General features: G+C 36.3%; 1 protein-coding gene across 1 annotated transcript in view; it reads right to left on the bottom strand.

Annotated features, from left to right (window-relative positions):
• mIF2 (mitochondrial translation initiation factor 2) overlaps nt 1–25852 on the bottom strand; it is a 342241-nt gene extending 316389 nt beyond the window's left edge. The window contains exons 1-2 of the mRNA XM_090395599.1: nt 25784–25852; nt 7117–7354 (exon numbers count right to left, since the gene is read on the bottom strand). Of these exons, the coding sequence (XP_090251725.1) occupies nt 7117–7354; nt 25784–25839 (294 nt within the window). The 5' untranslated portion in view covers nt 25840–25852. The remainder of the gene's footprint in view (nt 1–7116; nt 7355–25783) is intronic.
• Between the last annotated feature and the right edge of the window lie 373 nt (nt 25853–26225).

The following is a 26225-nucleotide window of genomic DNA, read 5'->3' as shown; positions in this document are numbered from 1 at the left end:
TTGTGTGCCATGGTCATATGTGTTTGGCATCTTAAGCAAGCAGCATTTGATAATTCATGAATGCATAAAGCGTTCAGTGAAATTTGCAATCTTTGTCATGGTATGGGCTTGTATGACTGCAGAGGGTCCAAGCAGGCTGTGTATTGTGTAGACAAGAGTCAATTCCAAAGTGTACCAAGAAATTATTGAGCACTTTATGTTATGACATCAGAAGATTTATCTGATGCCGATTTCCTTTTTCAGCAAGATTCAGCTTCTTGTCACACTTCCAAGACAACTACTAAATGGCTCAAAGAAAGGCAAATCAATATCAATGAAATTCCTTGGCCAAAAAACTCACCAGATTTAAACTCCATTGAGAATTTGTGGGGAATTATGACGAAACATCTTGAAGAAGTTGTTCCAAGAAACAAAAATGAACTTATTTCTAGTCTGCAGACCATATGGGCATTTTGATTAAAAAAAAGACTGTGAACAGCTAGTAAATAATATGCCCAACCACTTATGAACAGTCATAAAAGCTAAGGGGGATGGCAACAAAATACTAATTATCATGTTGTTTCCCTTTGACTGCAATTTTTGTGCATTTATTTTCATATTATTCTAATATTTTGAACCATGTTAAAAATTATTCTAATTTTGTGAATGTTTTCAAATAACAGTTTTCTTATCATTTATATTACATTTTTGTGTGTTTACATGGTTATATAATCTACAAAGTATAGATTTAAATGATGCTAATTCTTATTTAGTAATAATTTATTTGCTATGCAATAAATTAGAATTGCAAATCATTCAACACATTTTCTTTGATTATTCTAATTTTTTGATTTGGAGGTGGGTGTAGTATGTCATTTTCATCTTTAAAGGTTATTAATTTATTTTGTACTATGGACAACTCTTTTTTCACTCTTTTTAGACTCATGTTGTTTTCTATTATAATTCTGATTTTCCTTGTTCTGAAGTTTCTAATTTCTTGTGTCATCCTTTTCCTTACTGTTTTACATATATAATAGAATAGAGAAATCTATTCTACTTATCATGTCTAGATCGCTTTTCATTTTTCTTCTTCTTCTGAGAATGTTTGGAGCTTCTTCAGACAATTTTCTTTTGTAAATTAATGTAACCATACCTGTTGAGGTTAGAGGAGTGCTTCCCAGCAGATGTTGATTCTAAAAATAGTCTCTCAGACTTATAGTGACTTCTGTGTAATAATGATGTTTTCCTCCATTTAATCTTATGTGAAGGAGTATCCAGAAAATGGTCTGCTAGTCCTGACTTGCCATACAAGTGATTCTGTATTTAATTTTTGCATTCAAGGCATTAACTTATCTTCCAGTCTGTCCAAAGTAAGCCAAACTGCAGGCACAAGTAGCTTTATACACTCTAGTATGAATGAAGTTGATCATTAGGAGAATGGATGAAGGCAGCTAGCTGAATAAGTGATTTAAAAGTGGCATGGAGATTATATTTATACAGAACTTTAGCTATATTTTCTGATGTGCCTTTAATATATGGGATGGCAATAGTAAATAGGAAAAAATATATATTTTTTATTTATATCAGTTATTTATTTGAAATGAATAGTCATGAACTGTTACAAATATCAAGGCATTCACAGTGTGGCTGTAAATCAGATAAGGTGAGCATTGCTATCAAAGCATGCCCTGACAATCAATACGTGAAAAGAGTAATGCGATTCCCTACTACATGAAGCCTACAACAAAGCATCTGCTTGCATTTTTAATGGCTGAAAGTGAGCAGAGACTAAGCAGCACACTCACTGGTAAATTTGCACTAAATGATGTGCAGGAATTAAAGGCTTGAGAGCTCTCAAATGCACAGGTAGCATAGTTCTATGACATAGATTATCTGAAGCCGAAAAGAGAAATGAAGATAGCTATTAATTGTAATTTCCTGTTAGATTACAGTGCATTTTTTTTTTTTCAAACTGACATTTATTTTTATTCTTCTAGACAGTTTGAAACAGTGTTGAAGATATTTTGTGTATACTTTTTTCAATCAAGAATATCAGGTCAAGTTAAAAATGGTGAAAGATAGTAAAAAAATATATCTTCTTCCAAATTAATAATGTGCCTTACCCATTGGAATAATTAGTGAATACTACTGGTTTCAGTTACAATTTGAATGAATTGTGTCTAATGATTTAGTTTAGCACCTGTGTGCTTGTCACAGTTATAATCTGTGATCTGAAAAAAGGTGGGTAGAAAACCAGCAAAATAACTATCAGGTTTGGTCCCAAGTATTATCTGGCAACTGGCCTGCAGAATAGCTTTACTGCTGTACTTCAAATACAGGATGCTCGATCTCCAATGTATGGATACCTTTATCTCTTTATAGCAGAAATACTCAGTAAACATGCCCATGGCCTTTCAGTGGAAACAAGCAACACAGCACTATTATGAATAATCAACATAATCTAAGCATTTCTATACATGTGGATTGGATAATAAGCATAAATTTTTAAGCAGCTTAAAGAATGAAAAACTTTCCAACATGGATAATATTTGTAACTCAAATCAGAGGATGTATCTGGATCACTATTTTATTTAATTTTAGCATCATGGTGATGTTTGTTTTAGAGATAAAACAAACATGCAGGGTAAGGAGACTAGACCTCACCCATATAGTTTCTATGCCATCATGTGGCCTCGACAGAGCCCTCCCCTCCCCACTCCAACATATCACAGTATTTGGCCTCTCTCTCTCTCTGGATACAATTTAAAATTGTAGGTAGCAACAGGATAAGGTACCATCTGACAGGGAAGTCTTAATGAATAATTATCAGGTTTGGTCCATGTATTATATGGCAACTGGTCTGCAGAATAGTTTTACTGCTGTACCTCAAATACAGGATGCTCAATCTCCAATTTATGCATACCTTTATTCCTTTATTGCAGAAATACTCAGTAAACATGCTTTCAATGGGAACAAGCAATATTGAAAACTGCCTAGGAGAGGCTATATACAGCATTTCAATGAACCATTAATGGTCCAAATATAAGATACAACAGAAGTGTGCTATGGTAACACATTAATTGAAGCAGTCTTCACTAATGATTAATCTCACTATCCTGATTTGCAATAACAGGAATGAATATTCCTGTTATTAGTAAGATTATAGTAAGAGTGACTAACTTTGCAGAGAGCAACAGATGAGTTGAAAGAGGAGGTGAAATGTCTCAGGAATGAGATGAGAAGTATGAGATGAAAGATGAGAGTAGGCAAATGGAAGAGAGGAATGCAAGGCGAATCAGAGTTACTACTCTTCTATCATTCCCAGGGTATGGGAATGATAGAAGAGTAGAGAATAGCAGCAGTAGAAGAGGAGGAATGAGACAGAGTTATGGGAATGATAGAAGAGGAGAGAATGGAAACAGTCAACGAGAGGAAGTGAGAAGAATGTGAGGGAATGCTGGAACCAGGGATAGAGTGATGCCATGACAGCAGGTAAGTAGGGGAACACTGAGAGAAAGGGTTAGAGGAGAGAGTGAGGGATGCAGGTGATTGCTCACCTGCATCCCTCACTCTCTTGATTCGTGATGTGCAAGACAGGACGCCAGAGGAGTGTCTGCCTGGAGGAATGATAGAAAGTGTGGCTATGACAATTAAGAGGGGTGAAAGGGTGGATGGAATTATTGTGATGGTCGGCACGAATGACTTCAGAGGCAGTGTAAATCGAGTGGCAAGAGATTCATGCTTGAGGTTGTACAAAAGAAAATGCAGAGAGGAAAGACTGTGTGTGTGTGTGTGTGTGTGTGTGTGTGTGTGTGTGTGTGTGTGTGTGTGTGTGTGTGTGTGTGTGTGTGTTACCCAGGTATGATAATGGGTAGCTTAGCAGAAGAGCAGTAATAATGAATAGCATAATAGCCAGAATGAGCCAAAAGAGAGGATTGGAATATGTGGATGCTTGGAGGGCATTTGAGGACAGAAAGGAACTGTATGCGAGAGACCGCTTGCATTTGAATGAGGAAGGACATAGACATCTGAAGAGATTGCTGTTTTGCTGAACAAGTCGGTGTGTCAATGCAGGGAAACTAGAGTTCCCAGGTTGGATGGTAGCAGGGGTGTCCTCTTGGGAGAAGGGGGACAGCATTAGGTAATACTGAGTCCAGTGGGGTCTGGAGGGATAACGATAAGTATAGAAGCAGTGACATTTTTATGCTTTATACTAATGCCAGGAGTATCCAGAATAAAGGAGATGAATTGGTGGCACTGAAAGTGTCAGCCTGGCCAAAGATTGTTGAGATCACTGAGCCCTGGTTGATGGAAGATGATATAAAAGGAATAGAAGTAGCAGGGTACAGCATTTTTGAGCAGGATAGGAGGGGAAAACATGGTGGTGAAGTACTGCTTATGATAAGTGATGGCTTATGCTCTCTAAGAGTGGACGGTTTGGAAGGCAGTGACACTAATGGTTCTGAAAGCATATGGTGTGAGGTAGAAGTGGGTAAGACAGGATATTTAGTGGGGTGTTGCTAAGCCAAGGAGTACAGAGGGTGGGGAGGTTGAGCTTGGAAAGTGCAAAAAGAATGATTGTTATGGGAGATTTTAACTACAGCAGTATAAGCTGGAGGAAAATGCATGTAGTAATAAGGGAATGGAATTTCTAGAATTCTTGAGGGACAAATGTCTTAGGCAACATGTAATAGAGGGGAACAAGAGGTTCAAGAGTTTTGGATTTGGTCATAGCATCAGAAGAGCTGATAATAACTGAGATGACATCTCCCCCCGAGTTGGAGAGAGTGACCATGTGGTTTTGACATGGAAGATGAATAGACATGCAGGAGTATCAAAGAAAAGGGGAACATATGTGGAATTATAAGGCAGTTGATTATAATAGTCTTAGATGTCAATTTGGGGCAGTTCCATGGAGGGCAGAATTGGAAGGCCAGGATATCATTAGTGCTTGGGAAATGGTGAAGGAATATTTGTTAGCAGCAATAGTAAGCTGTATTCCACGAGTGAATAAGCAGACACAATTTGGTGTAAAATGGATGACAAACAATATCAAACAGTAACTGCAGGTGAAAAAGAGATTAGAGAGGAGAGGAGTGTAGAGCAGATGCATGAAGAATATAAGACTCAGGCCAGGAGAGTGACTAGTATGGTGAGGAAGGCAAAACTGGAATATGAGAAGAGATTGGCACTAAGATCCAAAGAAAATCCTAGGAAATTTTTTAGCCATGTAGCAAGTAGGAGGAAAAATGATTGTGGAAGAATGACATTGTGGGATAAAAATGGGAATAGAGTGACTGATGCAGAGCGCATAGTGGAGTTGTTCAATGAGCACTTTATTGGAGTATTTCATCCCGGAGAATTAAGTTTTAATACTAGAGGGTTAGGGCAGGGTGAAGGTTTAAAGGTGCAGGAGGAGAGTGTGTACCAAATACTGAGTACTCTGGATGTCAGTAAAGCAGTGAGACCAGATGGTATTTTACCATGGGTTTTGAGAGAATGCGCTAAAGAACTGACAGCTCCTTTGACATTGTTTAACCTGGCTTTTCAATGAAAGTCTGGCTACAGGAAAGGTACCCAAGGAATGGAAGATAGTGCCATTGCATAAGGGTGGTAGCAGACTGGAAGTGTCTAATTATAGGCCAATTTGTGTGTCATCAGTAGTTGTTTAGGTCTTGGAGAAATTACAGTGTTGGCAGATGAGGGTAATGTTATCTGTGAGATTCAACATGGATGTGTTAAGGGACACTCTTGCTTAAGTAATATGATTGCCTTTTATAATAAAATGACAAGAGCATTTGATGAGGGAACGGCATATACTGTCTTTTTTGGGGATTTTGCAAAGGCATTTGACAGGGTGCCACACGATAAGCTGATATTTAAGTTACAGCACATGGGTTTAGAAGTCGGGTTAGTCAAATGGATTCAGGATTGGCTGTCTGATAGGTATCAGAGAGCTGTGTATGGTGGGACAATATCAAGGAAGCAGAAGGTTACAAGTGGGGTTCTGCACGGCTCAGTACTGGGACCTATACTGTTTGACATTGTCAATGGATTACAAGGGGATATTCAGTTGTTTGCAGATGATGTAGATGAGAAGGGTTATTAGTAATAGTACAGATGTGGTGGCCCTGCAAGAGGATTTTAATAAACTAGATAGGTGGACAAATGAATGGGGGGGGGGGGGTAATGCAGCAAAATGTAAAGTCTTGAAGTTTGGGATACATCAATAGGAGGCTGCATACTCGATTGGAGGAAGTAGGGGGAGACAAGAGATCTGGGGGGGGGGGATGATCGATAGAAAACTGAAATTCAGGGGGCATATTGCAAAGGTGGTGAAGGTAACCCAGAGGATTGCTGCAATATTGAGAAGGATGCTGAACCTGCAGAGATAGAAGAGTTATCATTCTGTTGTATAAGACCCTGATCAGACCACACTTAGACTATTGTTCTCAAATTTGGTCCCTAGGATTTGAAGGGAATAAATTAACTGTGGAAAGGATGCAGAGGCACATAACAAAGATGGGACTGTACAATGTTAATTATGTTGTTCAGGACTGTACAATGCTAATTATGAGGATCGGCTGAGGGAATGTGGACTGCAGAGTTTAGTGGATAGAAGGAGGAGAGGTGATATGATTGAGACTTTTAAACGGCTGAGAGGCAGTTACAGGGTGGACACTGGAAATTTCTTTCACTTGGTGGAGCAGTGAGATGGAGCGATGAAAAGGGGGCCATCCCTGGAAAGTACAAAAGGGAAGCTGTGAGCAAGAGGGTGGTGGAACTGTGGAATGCATTGCCTGATAGAGTGGTGAGAGCAAGAAGAACGGTCAGTAAGTTCAAGGAGTGCTATGATAGACTTTGTGTTTTGTTTCCTAGGAAGGACCTCCCACGATGAGTCTCTACTCCATGGAAGCCTGAATAATAATAACAATAATAATATATCTGCACGTTGCTCTTTTTTTGGTGAGCTCTTAACAATTTATGTTTCTGTGAAGATATCCTGAAATGCACATAAAACAAAGTGATTATGTTTTCTTGTTTCTAATAGCAGCTTATAATTTATTCAAATATTTTTTCAAAGAAATACAGTACAGAAAAATCAATATTTTGCAGAAGGCAAAATATGAACCTCACCTTTTCTTGCTTTCTTTTCTGTAGTGATGTGTCAATGTGAAATGATTTTACATCCATTGCATATACTGAATCGCAAAAATAATTACCTATGCACTGGACTAAAATCCATTTCTTCCTATGAATTACAGGATGTCTCCAACATACAGGAATGTCCAATGAAACCACACAGTTTCTTGGCTGACATAAGGTGTACAAAGTTAAAGAATCTAACCAATGAACGGAAAGTGGAGATAAAACACTGTCAATAAAAAAAGGAAAAAAAAAAGTATAATATTAAAAACACAAATTACACATTCAAATTACAAAACTTTAAAATACAACATAATGAGCATAAAACTAAGTAATTTATAACACGAGAATACTAGATAGAAAACTATTAGGCTAAATTTTCATAAAAATTCCATTTTAAGTTATTAGTTAATTTTTAGTTATTCAATTTGGGAGAATTTAGGATAGCAAAGTGTATTAACCAATAACAGTGCACTTAATTATTAGGTCTACTTTCAATATTGATTCCTTTTGCTTATGACATTTGATAGAATATCAGTTCTCCTCCAATCCATCTGCAAATAATTCTCCCATTATTAAGTTCATAAGTGCTGGAATTCTGAGAGGAATTCACTGACATACTGCTGAATTATGATCCAGAGAAGAGCATATCCTGTATGTTCCGCTCTGGTAACAATATCAATGAGTTTAAAAAAGAGGCTTGAATAGTAGGTACCTACTTAAAATCACCTCCTGCTGACTAAACTATAAAAAGCAGAGAAAGTGGATGTTGTGAGCAAAGAATACAATATCTCATACAGACTAATTGACAGGTGACTTCACAATACAACTTGGGGAGCATAGAAATAATAATCCTAGATAAACATGTACCACAATCTCATACATGTGAGCTTCCAGGGAAAAAAAGCCCACAAGATATCTTCTCGTCACTGAAGATCAACATGGAAAGCAGGATGCTTGTTGAACACTAGAGGAGTAAAAAAAAGTATACTGGTCTGATGAGTCATGGTTGCTGCTTGCAATATGAATGGATAGCTATGCACATGGTGCAAACAACACAAATCATGTGGACCCTTGCACATGATTTCCACCACCTAAGCCAGTAGAAGTGGATATCATAGATATGCTTTGCTGGAAAGAATTAAGATCCTTGTTATATATTGACTAGTGTTTTTACTGATAGCTCATAACAAACCAGATGAATTCTAGAAATACAATTCTATTAATACAGACCAGTATTTTACAATAAAAACATTTATTCAAACCTACCAGTTTCGCCAGCAAACTGTCTGGCTTTTTCAAGGCATTACGGAGATATGAAAGTTAGTAAATGCAAATTAAAAGGAACATAAAAAACGTTGTAAACCAAACTAGTATCTATGGTTACATGTTTCGCATGACAGAGATGACTTATTGTTCTTATTCATTATCACGCATGCGTGTTTGTTGTAGACTTGTAATGTGATTACTGGCTAGCTGTAGTTCAGACTGATTGAGAGAGAGGATCAAGTTTTTCCACGAACTGTTTAGAATTACAACCTGATTTCTGTTGAGGTTTCCGCCGGTTATTAGTACTATTGTGGCTTCCTTAAATACACGATGCCTGTAGTCATCGAGATATGGCATGGAGCTGTTTTGCCAATCTATCTTGTGGTTAGATGCAGAAATGATGTGCTAAGCCGGAAGAGATGCTTCTGTTGTGGTTTACATCACCAACATGTTCTTTTTGTCTAATTTCTAAACTTCGTGAAGTTTGTCCGATGTAGGCAAGACCACAGGAGCAGGGAATGTAATATACTCCTGGATATTTGTAGAACAGAACTTTATCTTTTGGAGATCCTAAAACTTGTCTGATGTTGGTGGTTGGTTTGAAGACCACTCTGATGTTGTGGGCTCTTAGTATTTTTCCTATTTGATAAGAAATTGACTTGATGAAAGGTATCACTACCGTAGAAAAGCCCACAGATACTGGAAGATATCTTCACTATACTTCAAACCATCACAAGTCACACAAACTGAGTATTATCCACATGTTGAAACATAGAGCCAAAAAGTTTATATCAGAAGAGGAGGATACACAGAATGAACTCTCACTAATAGCCAACACATTATCACAAAATGGATATCCTCAAAACATCATCAAAAAATATCTATACAAGGACAACCCCAGACAAGAAGAATCCCACCGTCAGCACATTTCTACTGTATTGATACCTTTCATCAAGTCAATTTGTTATCAAATAGCAAGAATACTAAGAGCCCACAACATCAGAGTGGTCTTCAAACCAACCACCAACATAAGACAAGTTTTAGGATCTCCAAAAGATAAAGTTCCGTTCTACAAATATCCAGGAGTATATTACATTCCTTGCTCCTGTGGTCTTGCCTACATGGACAAACTTCACGAAGTTTAGAAATTGGACAAAAGAGAAGCATCTCTTCCGGCTTAGCACATCATTTCTGCACGTCTAATCACATGATAGATTGGCAAAACAGCTCCATGCCATATCTTGATGACGACTACAGGCATCGTGTATTTAAGGAAGCCACAATAGTACTAATAACTGGCGGAAACTTCAACAGAAATCAGGGTGTAATTCTAAACAGTTCGTGGAAAAACTTGATCCTCTCTCTCTCAATCAATCTGAACTGCAGCTAGCCAGTAATCACATTACAAGTCTACAACAAACACGCATGCGTGATAATGAATAAGAATAATAAGTCATCTCTGTCACGCGAAACATGTAACCATAGATACTAGTTTGGTTTACAACGTTTTTTATGTTCCTTTTAATTTGCATTTACTAACTTTCATATCTCCGTAATGCCTTGAAAAAGCCAGACAGTTTGCTGGCGAAACTGGTAGGTTTGAATAAATGTTTTTATTGTAAAATACTGGTCTGTATTAATAAAATTGTATTTCTATTATAAAACGACCAAAAATGTATAATTTAAACCAGATGAATTCTGCCATTTTGCACCTGTTTCCAGAAAGAAATGGAATTCATCTGGATAGTAATTGTACCATGTCACGTGCTGTAAAGAATCAATTTAAAAACTACATGGACGACAAAATCCATCTTCAATGGCCAGTGAATTCACAAAATCTCATTCCAACTGAGTTTCAGTGTCCACTGTCTCCCATACTGTGAGACTACAGACATTGTGCATCCAATCATTCAAGTTAAGTGGCATGGCAAACTTCACAACTAAATATCAGTGGAATGTGCCGCAGTGGGTACGGGATGTTATCAGTGTAAAATAAGAACTAAAACAACATTAGAAAGATGGTCATAAATCAATAGTGCATCACTTCACCATAATAAACTACTGAGATTTATACAACAGTTATCATCAGACCTCCAATAAGTCAAATCACATGTGGAGAACCTACTGTTACATAAATGCATTCAAACTGTACCTTAAATTCATTCGTTTCCAAACTCACTCACTCATTCTCCACACTCTCAGACAACATATTCCAAGCATAACCATTCTCCAGGCAAAAAAATCTGCTCCCACACCCTTCGTTATACAGTTTCCAGGGATGGCCTGTTGTTTTACCCATCTCTTCATTCTATGAAAACTGTTTTCCACATTCATCTACTAGCAATCCTTATGAACTTGCATATCGCGATCATATTTCCCTCCCATTCCTGATGCTCTGAAAACTGTATTTACTTTATAATTTTCATACTCAGCATTCCAAATACCAAAAATCGCTTAAGTTAGTCAGTTATCTCTGGATCCTTCCTTGACTCTTTTTTTTTTCTCATTTAACAATTCATGATGCACTATAAATACTTTTGTGTATAGGATCCAGATTTTAGTGATGTATGATAAAAACATACTTAGAACTTTCTGTGCATTCTGTTTCAAAATGGTTAACTGCTCATAAAGGCCAGGTCCTAAAAATGTTTCCCTCTTACTTTTTAACACATTGACTGCCAACTACGAGATAATTCATAGTAGGCGATCTGGCCGAGAGGGCCGACTACGAGTTATCTCGAAGTTGCTGGACTTCCATTTTCATGCAACTGTGAGTATATTCATAGTATATAAGCATAACTAAGGTTAGTTGGCTTCTGGGAAGAGAACAAAAAATCAAAGATGACAATACATGAACAGAAAATTTATTCATACAGTGAAAATCAAATACAAAGTAATAGAACAATTTTATTTTTTGTGATTTTTTTAAAACAATCTTCCACACAAAGTGCTTCTCTTCGCAGGCTGGACAATAATAACACATTTTTCGTCATTTTTTAGCTTGGGTACAAATTCAACATGGCTTTGTCGGATGCAGTTTTTTTCCGGTAGGTGGGATACTCTCTAAATAATGAACTTCTTCCAATCTAACTTTCTTTGAAACTGGTAGAATCTCTTTTCCAATCAACGCTTCAATGAATGCTTCTCTAAATTTTATAAGTTTTATGTTAGAATTAGTTACTTTATGAAAAAATCTGAATGCATTGTGTATATGTACAGGCAGCCCTCGGTTTATTTACATGGTTCAATTTACACTGATTCACAATAATGCATGATGACTGCATGTGCTTTCTTACTGTAGTGTGGTCTGACTGAGAAACAACACTAGCAGGCACTCTAGTGTTTGAGTGTTTACTGAGCTACTATGACATATATGTATCAAAACCTAGTTTTACTGTTGAATCTTCCTAATTGTTCTATTGAATTTTTTTTACATACATACGTATTTAAATTGATAAAGTACATAATTACATATCATGTCTGATAAAAGAAGTGCAGAAAAATTAGCAGAACTTGGTGTTAAGAAGGCATGGAAATCAATCACACTTGAAAAGAAGATGGAGGTGATTCAAAGAATGGAAGATGGGCAGACAGGTGCTAATGCCTGTAGAAGTATGAACTTACCTTGACTGTTACTACAATTATGAAAAATGCAGATAGAATAAAACAGTCCGTGCAACAATCTACGGCAGTACCAAATGCAAAACATGTAAGTTATAGCAGGGGTAAACTTCATGAAAAAATGGAAAAATTATTATCATTATGGGTGGATGACTTGAATCAGAAAAACATTCCTCTGACGCAGGCTGTTATAACTAAGAAAGCAAAAACAATTTTTGAGGATCTTGAAAAGACAGATGGAGGCAAAAAAACATTTTTAGGAAGCAAAAGTTGGTTCATGAGATTTAAGTCTCGAAGTAAGTGCCATAGTGTCAAATTATGTGGTGAGGCGGCAAGTGCAGATGTTGTGGCAGTGGCTGCTTTTCCTAAAGAATTTCAAGACTGTGTAGAACAAGGAAGTTAAAAATGAGATCCTCCTGATCTCATTTTTAATGTTGATGAGACTGGGCTCTACTGGAAAAAATTGCCATCGAGCACCTTCATTTCCTGTGAAGAATGCACAGGAAATGAAGGTGCTAAAAGGGTCTAAAAGCAATGCTGCCAGTCTATTGGAAATGGAAACACAAGACTTTTTTATAGATTGGTACACAAATTATTTTTGTCCTACTTTGCTTCGCTTCTGTAAAGAAAATGATTTTCCAGCTAAGGCATTGCTTCTCTTGGATAATGCCCCTGGACATCCTCAAAACCTTGCTGAAGTAAGAACACCATTGGATGTCAAGGTTGTTTACATGCATCCAAACAGCACTTCTTTTGCAACCGATGGATCAGGGGATTATATCAATCTTCAAAGCCTATTACCTCCATATAACATTTATGGAAATGGTAAAAGTCTTGGACACTTCAGAAAAAACTAGTGAAGACTACTAGCTGTCATTCGATATTTTGAAGGGCAGCTTGGAACGAAGTGTCAGCAAAGTGTTTAAAAGGAGCATGGCGAAAACTTCTTCCAGCATTTATGCATGACTTCAAGGAATTAGAGCAAGAGGAGAATGTTATTGAAGACATTATCAAGCTTGCACAAGAGGTGGCATTGGATGATATTACAGCTGAAGATGTGACAGAAGTCTTAGAGAACCATGATAAACCGCTTTCCAATGAAGACTTAAAAGAATTAGCTGGACAATTAAGTCAAATCCAAAGGTGGAGAAAGAAAATGAAGGTCCTCTGAGAGATATAAAAATGGCCGATTTACAGTGTATCCTTGCAAGCATAGAGACATTGAGTGATGAACTCTGCGAAATGGATCACAATTGGGAATGGAGTGCGAACGTAAAAAGGAGTGTAATCGCATCTATATGACCTTACACTGAGCTCCTTAAAGAAAGAAAAAGAAAATCTAGGCAGTTAACACTGGATACTTTTTTCAAAAAAATGCAGGTGATCCGAAACCAGGAACTTCAACATAGAAATATGTAATATCTTTTCAAAGTTTCATATTTTTTGTATATAATTTTGTTTTGTTTTCATTATTAATAATTTTATTTTAACAAATATATATGTATGCATTATCAAAGCTTTAAATATAATAATGTTACACATATTTCATGTGCATATTTTTTGACTGCACGGAACATAACTTTGTACCTCCCATTAAAATTGGGTTAATTTTACGCCGATTCGGTTTACGCATGTTTATTCAGGAACGAAAGTGAGGCATAAACCGAGGGCTGCCTGTATTTCTATATGTAATGCAATTTTTTTTTTTCGGCCATCTAATGGTCATTCTTAGAGCTGAGTAGTACGACAGCATTTGATCTGATCGGCCAATGCCGGACATTCCCTTATTATAATCTCGAATTGTTTGGTTTCATCGAAAATTTTCCATCGCGGTTGGACACTTCTACCATTTCGACCACATGAATGTTAGAAATTTACATATTTTTCAATTTTCGATTTACCACCTCTATGGGATTTCCCTTTCTGTTATTACGTAGTGTTCCACACACAAGTTTTTCATGCAGTCAATAATTTCATAAGAGTAACAGAATTATAAAAATTATCCATATATAATATGTACCCTTATTGAGATATTTCTCCAGTAAGTGCAAAACAACTTCAGTAGTGTGACCCAAATTATGGTCAGTTTCTTCAGATTTACCAGAGTAAATTTTTATTTTCATAACAAGACCATCAGACTCATACAGTTCATAAAGTTTGATTCCATATTTTGTTTTGTATATACTGGCAGAAACTTAATCTTCCACACTACAGCATCATCGATTCGTCGATACAGATATTTTTATCTGGTATGTAGTTTTGCCGCATAATATTATTAAAATGATTCAATATCGGTCTTACCTTGTATAGTCTGTCAGAAGATGGTAGTGAGTTATCAGCTAAGTGAAAATAACGCAATAACAACTGAAATCTATTTCGACTCATATGTGAACGTCAAAACATTATATTATAAAGTGGGTTTCTACTCCAGTAATGCTCTACTGTTGGAAAAGAACAAGGGCCCATTTGTAATAAAAGTCCAATAAAAACTTTCATTTCTGCGATGCTGACGACCTTCCATCGTGATGCCCTGTGAGATTTTCTTACTTGAGGAAGTTTTGCAATTTCTTGCTCAGCATATAAATTAGTTTGTTCGACCAGAAACTCTTCTACATTACTCTTCTGAAAAAAATAAGTCCACCAATGTTTGTACTATAAAATCTGTTATGTTCAATTTCAAACCAATGTTCTCTTGGAAAATAAATTGTTCAGGATCTTGTTGTATTTCAGTCCACAAATTATCGTTCGTATTTGATGTTGTTGCTTGGGAAGTATCAGGATTATCTTCAGGCTTGGGGACGACTTCATCTTCTCTGTCCTTACTGAAATCCTCAGAAGGTTCTAATCACTACTGTCATAACCATCCTCAGCAAAGAGCTTGTGGAATTCTGACTCACTTAGATTAGAATAGTACTCAAGTTCTTCTTGAGTCAGTGGTCTTTTCTTATTCATATTGTGGGGTTATAAATATATATTATAATAATTATAAAACAAAATTAATATAATTAACGGCTATTTTAGCCTGTTTTACTTATAAAACAAAATACTCAAGAAAGAAGTAAATGTAACGTACTCAACTAAGTTTGATTCACTACTGACAAATTTACACACATATCACTAACTCTGCTTTAGCGAAACAACGACAAGTCGAAGCATGTCTGAGTACGAATTAACTCATAGTTGATTGCTGTAAAGAACTTTCTGTTACATATGCCAACTACGAGATAACTCGTGAGGCCTTTTTTCCCAAAAAAAAACACATTCTGTATGTTTTTTGGTGATTATTATTCATTATAATTAGGGTTTTGAGTAATATGATACGATTAAATCAAATTGGCTTCTGAAACCCGAATCCTGAAAATTGCTGTGGCAGTCAACGTGTTAAGCACTGACTCAATTTGGAAATTTTCAAATATGCCCTGCTCAACATGCTTACACAAATGAGAAATGTTTATTTATGAGTTAACATACTTTTTATGTGTGTCTAGCTCCTACTATTCCATAGCAATGGCTTCTGAATGGCAGGCCTCAAGCAGCTACTACTCTGCAACTGAATTTTAGCTAGCCCACAGACTTCAGTTGGTTTGCTTTAGCAAAATCCTATTTTTTCATGAAATAACTAAAAATATTATGTTAATATTACCACAGTAATTAATAAATAATTCCTCTACCTGCCTTGTTTAGGAAATCAGAAAAACACACTTAAGTATACATCTCAACTGCTTTTTCTTTCTTTCCTATTTTTTTAATTGTATATATTTAAGAATACACTATAAATTTTTTTGTGTATAGAATCCAGCTTTTAGTGATGTATGATAAAAACATTTTTTGAAATTTTTGTGCATTCTCATTCTCAAGTCCTCATTCTTTGTGGGTAGTTATTCATATCGACCTTTTAACAGTACTAACTTAATTACAAGCTTCACTTCATTCCAAAATGGCTGTCCATATGCCAAAAAACATGAATGAATGAGGTCAGTTGAATAAATTGCACCATTTTCCTAAGTGGCACAGTTTTTGTTTCTTCAACTCATTTGAACTGAAACAATTCACTCTGAATTTCTACTTAGTTTCTTCAATTCAAGCTCACTCACTGACGTTGTACAAGTACCTGCATGCATGCATGGCATCTTCACCTGGCTACTGTTTCCCCATGGTGCTAAAAAGACAGTAGGGTCTTTGAAATAGCCATTAATTTTAATTATACATCATTTACATTGTCATTTCATTCCTTTTAAAATTCTATTTTAAAAATTCAATTATATGTTATGAATGTAAGAAATTACAGTATTAGCAATGGAACATTGCTAATTGCTAATCAAAACAAGTTAGAAGGGCAGTCATTTTAAGTCCATATCTGGTCTAAGAGCTGTAGACTTTTAAATCTCATCTTAGGAGGACTCACTGGAGATGCAAGCCCTCCACACCACAAGGTGGAAACAAGATCAGAAGGAAGGAGATTTAATAGCATTTATTTATTTATTAATATATTTATGTCAAGTTCATCCTTAAGGTTTAATATACAAGAAACCTAGCTGATAGTCTTAAGGTAAACAAGGCATGTATACATGCATAAAATGATATAATCATCATCATCATCATCAAATTCCTGCAATGTACCCTCAAGGGGTGTACAGGATATGATAGTACTACATGAAAAAAATTACATCATTATTAATTTCCTATTTACAATTTTCCTCCAAATCAGTCTGTTACTTGTCAAGACTCCAACATTATCATATTTTATATTTCTATCGTCTAAAGCATTTTGTACCGTATCAATCTTCCTCTGGGTCGTTTTGCTGGCAGAGAACGCTTGTTTTGCTAATCTTTCCTCGCCCATTCTGTTTAAGTGACCATACCACCTAAGATTAGCTCTGCTAACGCATTCCTGGATGCTGACAATGTCAAGTTCTTTCCTAATATCCTCGTTTTTAATATAATATTGCCATTGATGCCATCTGTTCATGCCTATAATCTTTCTCAGGACTCTCATATCTGTGGTCTCTAGTCTTTGGTCAAGTGTTTTACTTCTGAACCAGCTCTCAGATCCATAAGTTAAAACTGGTTTGAACACTGTCTTGTACACAGCTAATTTAGTGTTCCAACTGATTTCTCTCTTATTCCATATGAATTTATTCAATTGACTTCCCACCATACCAGCTTTGCTGATTCTGTTGTCTTTTTCTATATTTAATTTACCATCTTCAGTAAAAATCGTGCCTAAATAGCTGAAATGTTTTACTTGTTCCACAGGTTCTCCATTCACAACACAGTTGACAATTTCAATGATTCTGCCTATTTTCATTGTCTTTGTCTTTTTATTGCTGACCTTCATACCATATCTATTACAACAGCTATTCAATTTAGTCAGAGAATCTTGCAGACTTGTAGCAGATTTATTTAGAAGTATAACATCATCCGCATAAAGCAAAGAGCTGACATTAACATCTCCAATTTTGATATCATGTTTAATACCACTTTCCTTCATAATGTGATCCATATAGATAATGAATAACAGAGGGGATAATGTACATCCTTGTCTCGCACCAGATTTAACGTTAAACCATCTTCCTGTACTTCCTTCAATTCTAACTGCTGACTAACAACTCAAATAAAGACTAAGTATTGCTTGATATAATGCCCCATTGACACCATATAACTGAAGCGTATTGAATAGCTTCTCTCTTGGCACCTTGTCATATGCCTTTTCCAGATCGACAAAACTTAAATACAGATCTTTGTTATATTCCCATGCTTTCTCGACTATTTGTCGTAAAGTGAAGATCTGATCCTGACAGCCTCTATTTGGCCTGAATCCAGCTTGTTCTTCACCAAGCTTTTCTTCCACAATTCTTCTCAACCGTTTCTCAAGTATACGTGCATAGATCTTGCCAGGAACACTCAGTAGGGAAATACCTCTGTAATTCTCACATGCAGTTTTATTTCCCTTTTTATATATGGGTACTATGAGAGCTCTACTCCAATCATCGGGAATTCGTCCCTCTGTCCAGGCTTTCTGAACTATGCAGTGCAGCCACTGTAAGACTCTTATAACACCATACTTCAGCATTTCTGGTCGAATATCATCTACTCCTGCTGCCTTTCCACATTTCAAGCCTTTGATGGCTTTTTCTACTTCTAGTATGGATATGTATTCCTGACTGCATGCCTGGTCAGTGTTTTTTACCACTGTGCTGTCATCACTGCTTGTTTCATTTAGCAGTTTTTCAAAGTAATTACTCCATACTTCAAGGATATCTTTTTCTCCCGTTTTCATGTCACCTTTATCATCTCTAATTCCTTTTACAGCACTCTTTCCTCCATTCTTAAGCTTCTTCAACAACCTCCAGAATATTTTGCCACCTTCTTGATATTTATTTTCTATATTCTTGCCAAAGTCCTCCCATGACTTATGTTTAGCTAGTTTTACACAGTGTTTAGCATTCTTGCATTTGTCTCTATATTCTCTAAGAGCATAAGCTGACTTATTTCACAGGAACTTTTGGTATGCTTTTGGTATAAAAAATGATACTTTTTGATGAAAAAATGAAAAATAACTTTTGGTATAAAAAATGATATAATAGGATTATAAATAAACTAAACAAATTGAATTATTATCACTGGCAATGCATGCTAAAACTCAGACACCTTAGAGTCAAAAGCAGAGTCCAAATGTATTTAAATAATAATAATTAGATACATATCAACAGTCAGCAGCAGTTAAGTTTAATATAAGTTAAGGTGCAATTGTGGATAAGAAGCACTTCTCCAAACAAAGCAAGTATGAGGCAATAATACATAATCTTAATAATAGTTAAGAGTATGTATGTATGTATGCATATGCTTGTAATTTTTCTGAAGTCTTTCCAAAAGGAAATTGCTGTTGTACATAAATTCTAGTTCTGTCCCAATAAACTGTGTTACTAACAACAGAATGGTTTGCAGCAAGGTCAGAAGTTGTAGAATGAAGATTTTCTCTTCTCCTCCCAGATAGACCACACAAACAAAAGAATAACAGTAACTTTGGTTTGTGATGAAAAATGCACTTTGGCCTTGGCAAGTGTGGGAAAGGTTGACATATATCAAACAGACAATAAGCCACAGATATATGGATTCTAGCAATGCATTCAGAAACTCCAGTTATATAAGAAACTGCCACTCTCAACATACTCTTTTAGCTGAACAGTTTACTGTTGCGATGTTTCTTATAATATTTATCTCTCTACTTATTTGTTATAATACGTTTGTACTCTAATCGTTTAGATTAACTTCTATTGTTTTATATCTTTCCTTTATCCTACCAGCTACACCATTTATGTTGAGACTTTTTCTTATCTTGTTTGCTTTTTCTTTACTTAATGAGTTATTTATCCTTTATCTACCCTTTCTTAACTAATCCAACATCCATTCGGATACACGTGCTATCAGTGAACACATCAGCACAATTACACTTTTAGTTTAACATGATCTTGTATCTATTCGGCCTCTTGGGCAAACAATTCTTAACACTGTCTTGGACACGTATCTAGTTGTAGGCTACTCTTACAGTTCTTTAAGTTCAGTCCAATTTAAACGTTCACACAGGAAATTCACTCTCTTCTTACAACTGGAATTAGTATTTCAAAAATCTACATTACCATTTCTGTCCTTGAACTCTTAAAACTTGTTCCTGCCTTGTCTAATCATCAAGGCCTTCAAATGTAATCACTTTGGAGGACATCTTCCGTAGATCTGTGCGAGTAGAATCTCCGAGGAAAACATGGGAGGTGGCATGGTAACGTCGCCTTGAATGGACGGCTCAATTTAGTCCCTCCGTCGTACGACAACATCACAGCTAACCTAGAACACGGACATAGCTTGGCCCAATATGAACGCTACGACGGACGAACTAAGTGCCTTCCACGACTGACCGGGACTTCCCTCCTACGACGAGCAGGACCACTCCGAGAGATCAGGAATCCAGGAAAAAAAAAAATCTCGAATCTTCATGCAAAGCCTTTTTGTTTCATTTTCTCCTCTCGTTAAATCTCGATATTTGCGACACGCACCAACTCGGTCATGTGTGTCCACGTCAATCTCATTAGCTCCCTCTATTATTTTTCGCACGTGTGTCTGCCTCCTATTCCTGGAAGACGCTTAGGTTTCTCTTTCCAATACTTTCATAATGCAGGACGGTAAAAGTGACCTTCGAACCCTGACTCACAGGCTTTACTATTTCAGTGCAAGAGGCTGGTTTTCCAAACGGATTTTGCCAGCTTACATGGATTTCTATTATCAGGCCCACACTTAATACAGATTATATTTAAACACTTTATACAATTTTATACAATTCCTTAAACTTTATCTTGACTTGTGTTCACAAACAATTTATTTTTTCTATTGCCAATGTTCCATGTTCTCTGCGTGAGTAGAATTAATGTTGTGACCTGAATATTTTAATATAAACCTTTTTAATGCTTATTCAGGACACAACATTACCTAAACAGGTTTGTATAAATCTAATGCTCTATAAGCAAAGTTGATGCTATACCCATTAATGGTGAGCAGACTTAAGTGTTAAGTTCTTGTGCTAGAAATGAGAAACCTTTGAGACTCCTTTGCTCACACCCTCCTTATACAGCTTCCAGAGATGACCTCCCTCTACCATCTTCCACCGTTCCATGTAAAGCCTCTTCCATGTTAATCTGATAAAAATTCCTTACCAGTTTGTTTCTATCATATCCACTACACTCTGTAAACTGCATTTTCAACCTCTCTTCATACTCAACATTACGCAGACCAGAAACCACCTTAGTAAAACCACCTCTGGCCTCAAAAACCAAGTTACCAAATCTGTGCACAGCAGTCTACGTGTCTAAGCAAGACTTTATACAATGAAACCATAATGTCCTTACTTCTACACGTCAGTGTCTTCCACATCATTGCCTTGCCAGAATTCATTGTGCTGTCCTCACAATTTTTCTAATATGTTGTCTAAATTTTAGGTCCTACCTGCTATCACCTGCCAATCTTCTTACTCCAATTTACCCCAACCAGCTGTATATTTGACATCTCATGTTTGTTTTACAAATTTTATACACTATGAAACATTGAATGAATGGGCATGGGAATGAGATTACCAGTTCAATCTACTCAGGTCCTCTTTAAAAAAAAAAAAAAAAGACAAGCCTTATAAACTCAAGGAGATATACAAGCTCATCCAGAGCAGACTTTTACAAATATCTATGCCCAACCAACTGGTTGTGGGTTCGAATCCCACCAACAGGTTGTGGGATTCGAATCACTCAGACAACCAGGCTGGCTTGTAAAGCCACATCTCTACTCCTCATAGCTCTTCAGAACTTTGCATCATCCAGCACACCACCAGTGACTTTCCTCTTTGGGAATAGTGCTTCTCCTCTCTCTCTCTCACAAACACACACAACTTGCTGATACCTACCAGATAGCCAGTCTCCAATCCAATGTGCTAATATATTATTATCCAAACCTACCCATTCCAATTTAATTATCAACTTACCTCAACGGGGTGTACAGGATATGATAGTACATGAAAAATTTACATCATTACTAATTCATCAACTTATTATGTGGCAATCTATCAAAAGCCTTTGTAAAATCTAAGTATACTTTTTACCATTTTCACCAATCTGTACGTGTATCTCTCTCTTTTGTTCAATATACCTATCATATTATTGTAACAAGTAAGCAGATTACTAAAACATGACCTTCCATTAGCAAATCCATGCTATCCATCAAAGAAAATGCCACAATTGTCAACCCAATTCTGGATTATGGTTGTCACCAATCTCTCCAATACTTGAACCACAACTGACACACCGATTTTCCTATAATTTGAAGGTTGAATCTTACCACTTATTATGAAGATTATGAAGCAGTACAAACTTGCCTTCTTTCCACTCCTTTGTTACTTGGCCCAATTTAAAACTCACATTAAACATGTTAAGGCAAATGGCAACTCCCAAAGCACATTTCCTCAAAACACACTGATATATCAAGTTCTGCAGACTCATTCACTTCAAGTTCACTTGATTCTCCATATGCCTCCTGCTCAACTCAGTCACTCTCTTATCCTTCCTTTCCACTGTATTCAAACTCTGTGTGTGCTCATTTAATATCTGAACTATATCCTCTGCAGTGGCTATCCTTTTTACCATTTTCACCAACCAATATCATCTATCCATAATCATTCTTTCTTTCTTCTGCTAGCTACATATCGAAAGAACTCCCTAGGTTTTTTTTTTTTTCTTTTGGTTTCATTAGCACTTCTGCTACCCTTACCAATCAAGTCTTTCTTGCCTATTCTCTGTACTCCTTATGCAACTGATTATTACCATTCATCTTATGCTGCTTCCATAATGCCTTCTTCTTCTAGATTGCATGATCACTTCATTTATTCATTTTGCACTACCTTATTTAACCTTCAGAATACATATAGACATTGCTTCTGCTAGATAGTTCTTGAATACCACCCAAGCAACATTGATCTCCTTTCCTAACAATTCCTCATTCCATGATAGAGCTGCAAGCTTCCCCAAGCTTTTTATAATCTTGTTAAGATTATGAAACCTTTCCTCGTGAGTCTCATATTGGTAAGGAAGGCTAAACTGGATGAGAAGAGATTGGCCCTGAGATCCCAAGGAAGAGAAATGACTATGGAAGAATGACACTGTTGGATAAAAATGGGGATACAGGTGACTGATGCAAAGGACATAGTGGAGTTGTTCAATGAACATTTTATTGGGGTATTTCATCCTGGAGAATTGGGTAATAATACTAGAGGGATAATGTAGGTTTGAGGTTTAGAAGTGTGCAAGAGGAAAGTGTGTTTCAAATACTGAGTACTCTGGATGTCAATAAAGCAGTGGGACTGGATGGAATTTTGCCACAGGTTTTGAGAGAATGTGCTAAAGAAATGACAGCACCATGACGACCTGGCTTTTCAATTAAAGTGTGGCCAAGAGAAAAGTACCCAAGGAGTGGGAGAAAAGTAAGATGATGCATTGCATAAGGGTGGTAGCAGACTGTAATTGTCAAATTATAGATGTTTGTGTTTCATCAGTTGTTGTTAAGGTCTTGGAAAAATTAGTGAGGGACCATATACAGTGTTGGGCAGATGAGAGGTAATCTATGACAGTTGACATGAATTTGTTAATTTGAACACCTTCATTATGATACCTTCACTCTCTTGCTTTAGTAATATGATTGCCTTTTATGATAAAGTGACAAGAGCAGTTGATGAGGGAAAGGCATATTTAGACCGTTTTTTTTTTTTTTTTTTTTTTTTTTTTTGATTTTACAAAGGCATTTGAGGCACATGATAAACTGATATTTAAGTTGAAGCACATGGGTTTAGATGTCAGGTCAGTGAACTGGATTCAGGAGTGGCTATCTGATAGCTATCACGTTTTTGGCATACAAATTTCCATATATTGCCAACATCTTTTCTGCTAAGTTTATCTTCCTAACAAACTGATGCTAACCGACTACAAAGCTTCCTATAATCATCCGCTTTATACTTTCACGTATATACATTTCTGATAATAACTTTTCTTGTTTCACCACTTCCCAAACAAGTACCTCATGATCACTCATCAACTGGTAGCAGTGTCAACACCTCATTAACATCTTGTGAAGTTATCAACAAAACCAAAACACTGAAGCCTCTATTTCAGGGGTCGCCAAATTTCTTTGACCGTCGATCCCTTCAAGAGTTTCTTGACTTTTTATCGACCCCCTCTATTTTACTATTACGTAATTATAATAGGACAAGCAAAAAAGACGCTTATGTAAGTTTTTAGATTGTTTATTTTATAGTTACAGTGTTTATTGTATGTATAATATAGTATATATTATTATATTACTATTACTACTACTACTACTATCACTAGCAATATCACTGGTATTACTAAACTGGTATCACTGGATATTAATAAACTACTGATATTACTACCAGCCATGCTCAACTCTTCAAAATAGAAAAGTTTAGTTCATGAATGAATAACGATTGAATTATAATATGTATGTTGATGAATTTTAGAACATTAACACTTACTTGTATGTCGATGCGCAAAAATGAGACTGGGATTTAATATATGCAAGTATAAGTAAATAAGAACCGTGTATGTGTTGCAATCTCGCTCCCACCACACCGGCCGGGCAGGAACCACCAACATCCGTTTATTGATAAATATGTCATTTTGGCCTACTTGATTGGCTTCAGTAACTATTTTCATGACCTTGTTCCATCTTACAGGTCCTATTCATGTCACTGTTCCCACGATTCACTCTTAATTGTGTTGTCATTCAGGATGGAGGTAATCTAAGTTAACTGAATTAAATATTACCCGTACAATAATGTCGTATATTTTTCTATCGACCCCTAACAATGTTATATTGACCACTTTGGCGACCACTGCTCTATTTGCTTCAGTCGCTTTGTTAACTTCAGTATCGGTTAATTCCATGTGTTCTCTAGCCAAGTTGTTCAATGGAATGAAAAACTTCAAGGACAACCTTGCATCCCTAATATGAATGATTGCAGTTATGGTAATGAATGGACTAAAGGTTTTTCCTTTCCCCTCTCTCTCTCAATTTGGAAATTATAAGTTATTTGTGAGAACAACCATTGTTGTTCTCACAAATAATCTATAACAGTGGTTTTGTCTGCTGCAATCAAAGGACAAAGTGAAGAGAACAGGTAGTGCATGCAATAAATCTTTGCTGTTTAATTTGTATATCAATGATATAGGAAATTATCTCAAGGGAAAACTAACAATTAATGAATATGAATCAGAGATCCTGCATATGACTCAAACAGGCTATCAATATGGTCAAAAGTAAATGGCTGGTTTAACATCGTGAAGTGTAGGATTATGCACTTTGGGAAACTATACTCATAGAGATGAACAACAAGAAATTGATTTGGCAAGGGATTTGGAAATGATTGTGGATACGTAATTACTAAAGAACACACAACCAACCTTTTTGGCCACCTTTGCAATGTGTCTAATAACCTTCTAAAGAAGATTATTAGACACACTGCAAAGGTAGCCAAAAAGCACATCAGATCACGTAATTGCTAAAGAACACACAACCAAGATATGTGTTCTTTCTAAGGAAGGTTATTAGACACCTTCATTACGCTTTAATAAGGCCACTTCTGTACTACCATTTGCACAATGTTGTCATCTTAATTCAGGAGTGGCTATCTTGCCTTCATTCCATGGTAATGAAGCAGTGGTGAAAAGGAACCCTCAAGCAAATAATGAAGATTGTTACAAACCTATGGAGTGCTCCCTATGAGAACACACCGAGTCCATGGGCTTCAAAAATCAGCTGGTGGGCGAAAAAAAGACAGAGCATGATAGAAACATATAACGGGTTTTAAAGGAGTGATACCAAGACTTAAGTACACAGCAGGGAGGGAGCAAACAAGCAAGGTTAGGACTAGGTTTCACTTGGAGGGTCGTGAATGCTTCGTCGGTGCATGAATTCAATGAGAGTTATAAGTATTGTGTGTGTATAGAGGTTAGTGAGTGAATAATGGGTCTACCGCGACGAGTCTTCTGACACCATGGCACCCATAAAATAATTATTATTATACTTTATTAACTGTAGTAGTTGTGAAAATGAAACTAATCCATTGATTTCACTGTTACGAAGTTCTGTAAAGCTGTTTTCTTATAATATAATATTAATATGAATTCTCGAAACTAAAATATCACACTGTGATCAACAAACTTACTACGAAAACCTATCAAGGCACGCAGACATACTCCTCCAACAACATACGACCATCATTAATGTTACAGAAAAAAAACTTCACATTTGTATAGCACCATCTGGTGGGAGAAGATAACCCAGTATGAGTTACCTTAGTATAAATATTATTATCGGTACGTGGTAGCCCATGGTGTCTTGAGGTTCCATGCCATTGTATGGTATAATAATAATAACCAACACGAAAGGTCACTTCACACTAAACGATCCGCCATACAAGCGTATTTTTTGAGCGAATATTCAATACCAGTATATACAATCGAAAAATGGACGTTTTGATTACAGAGATTCTCTTCACAGACTCATGAATACATTATTATTATTATTTATTATTATTATTATTATTATTATTATACACAATAACCACAATATACAGACCCCCAGATAATAATCCACTCAGTTTTCTT

Source organism: Typopeltis vanoorti, chromosome 7 (genome assembly GCF_054136105.1).
Source record: "Typopeltis vanoorti isolate ZY-2024b chromosome 7, IOZ_Tvanoo_1.0, whole genome shotgun sequence".
NCBI lineage: Eukaryota > Metazoa > Arthropoda > Arachnida > Uropygi > Thelyphonidae > Typopeltis > Typopeltis vanoorti.
Note: the sequence above shows the minus strand (reverse complement) of the source record. Positions and strands in the feature narration are given on the sequence as shown.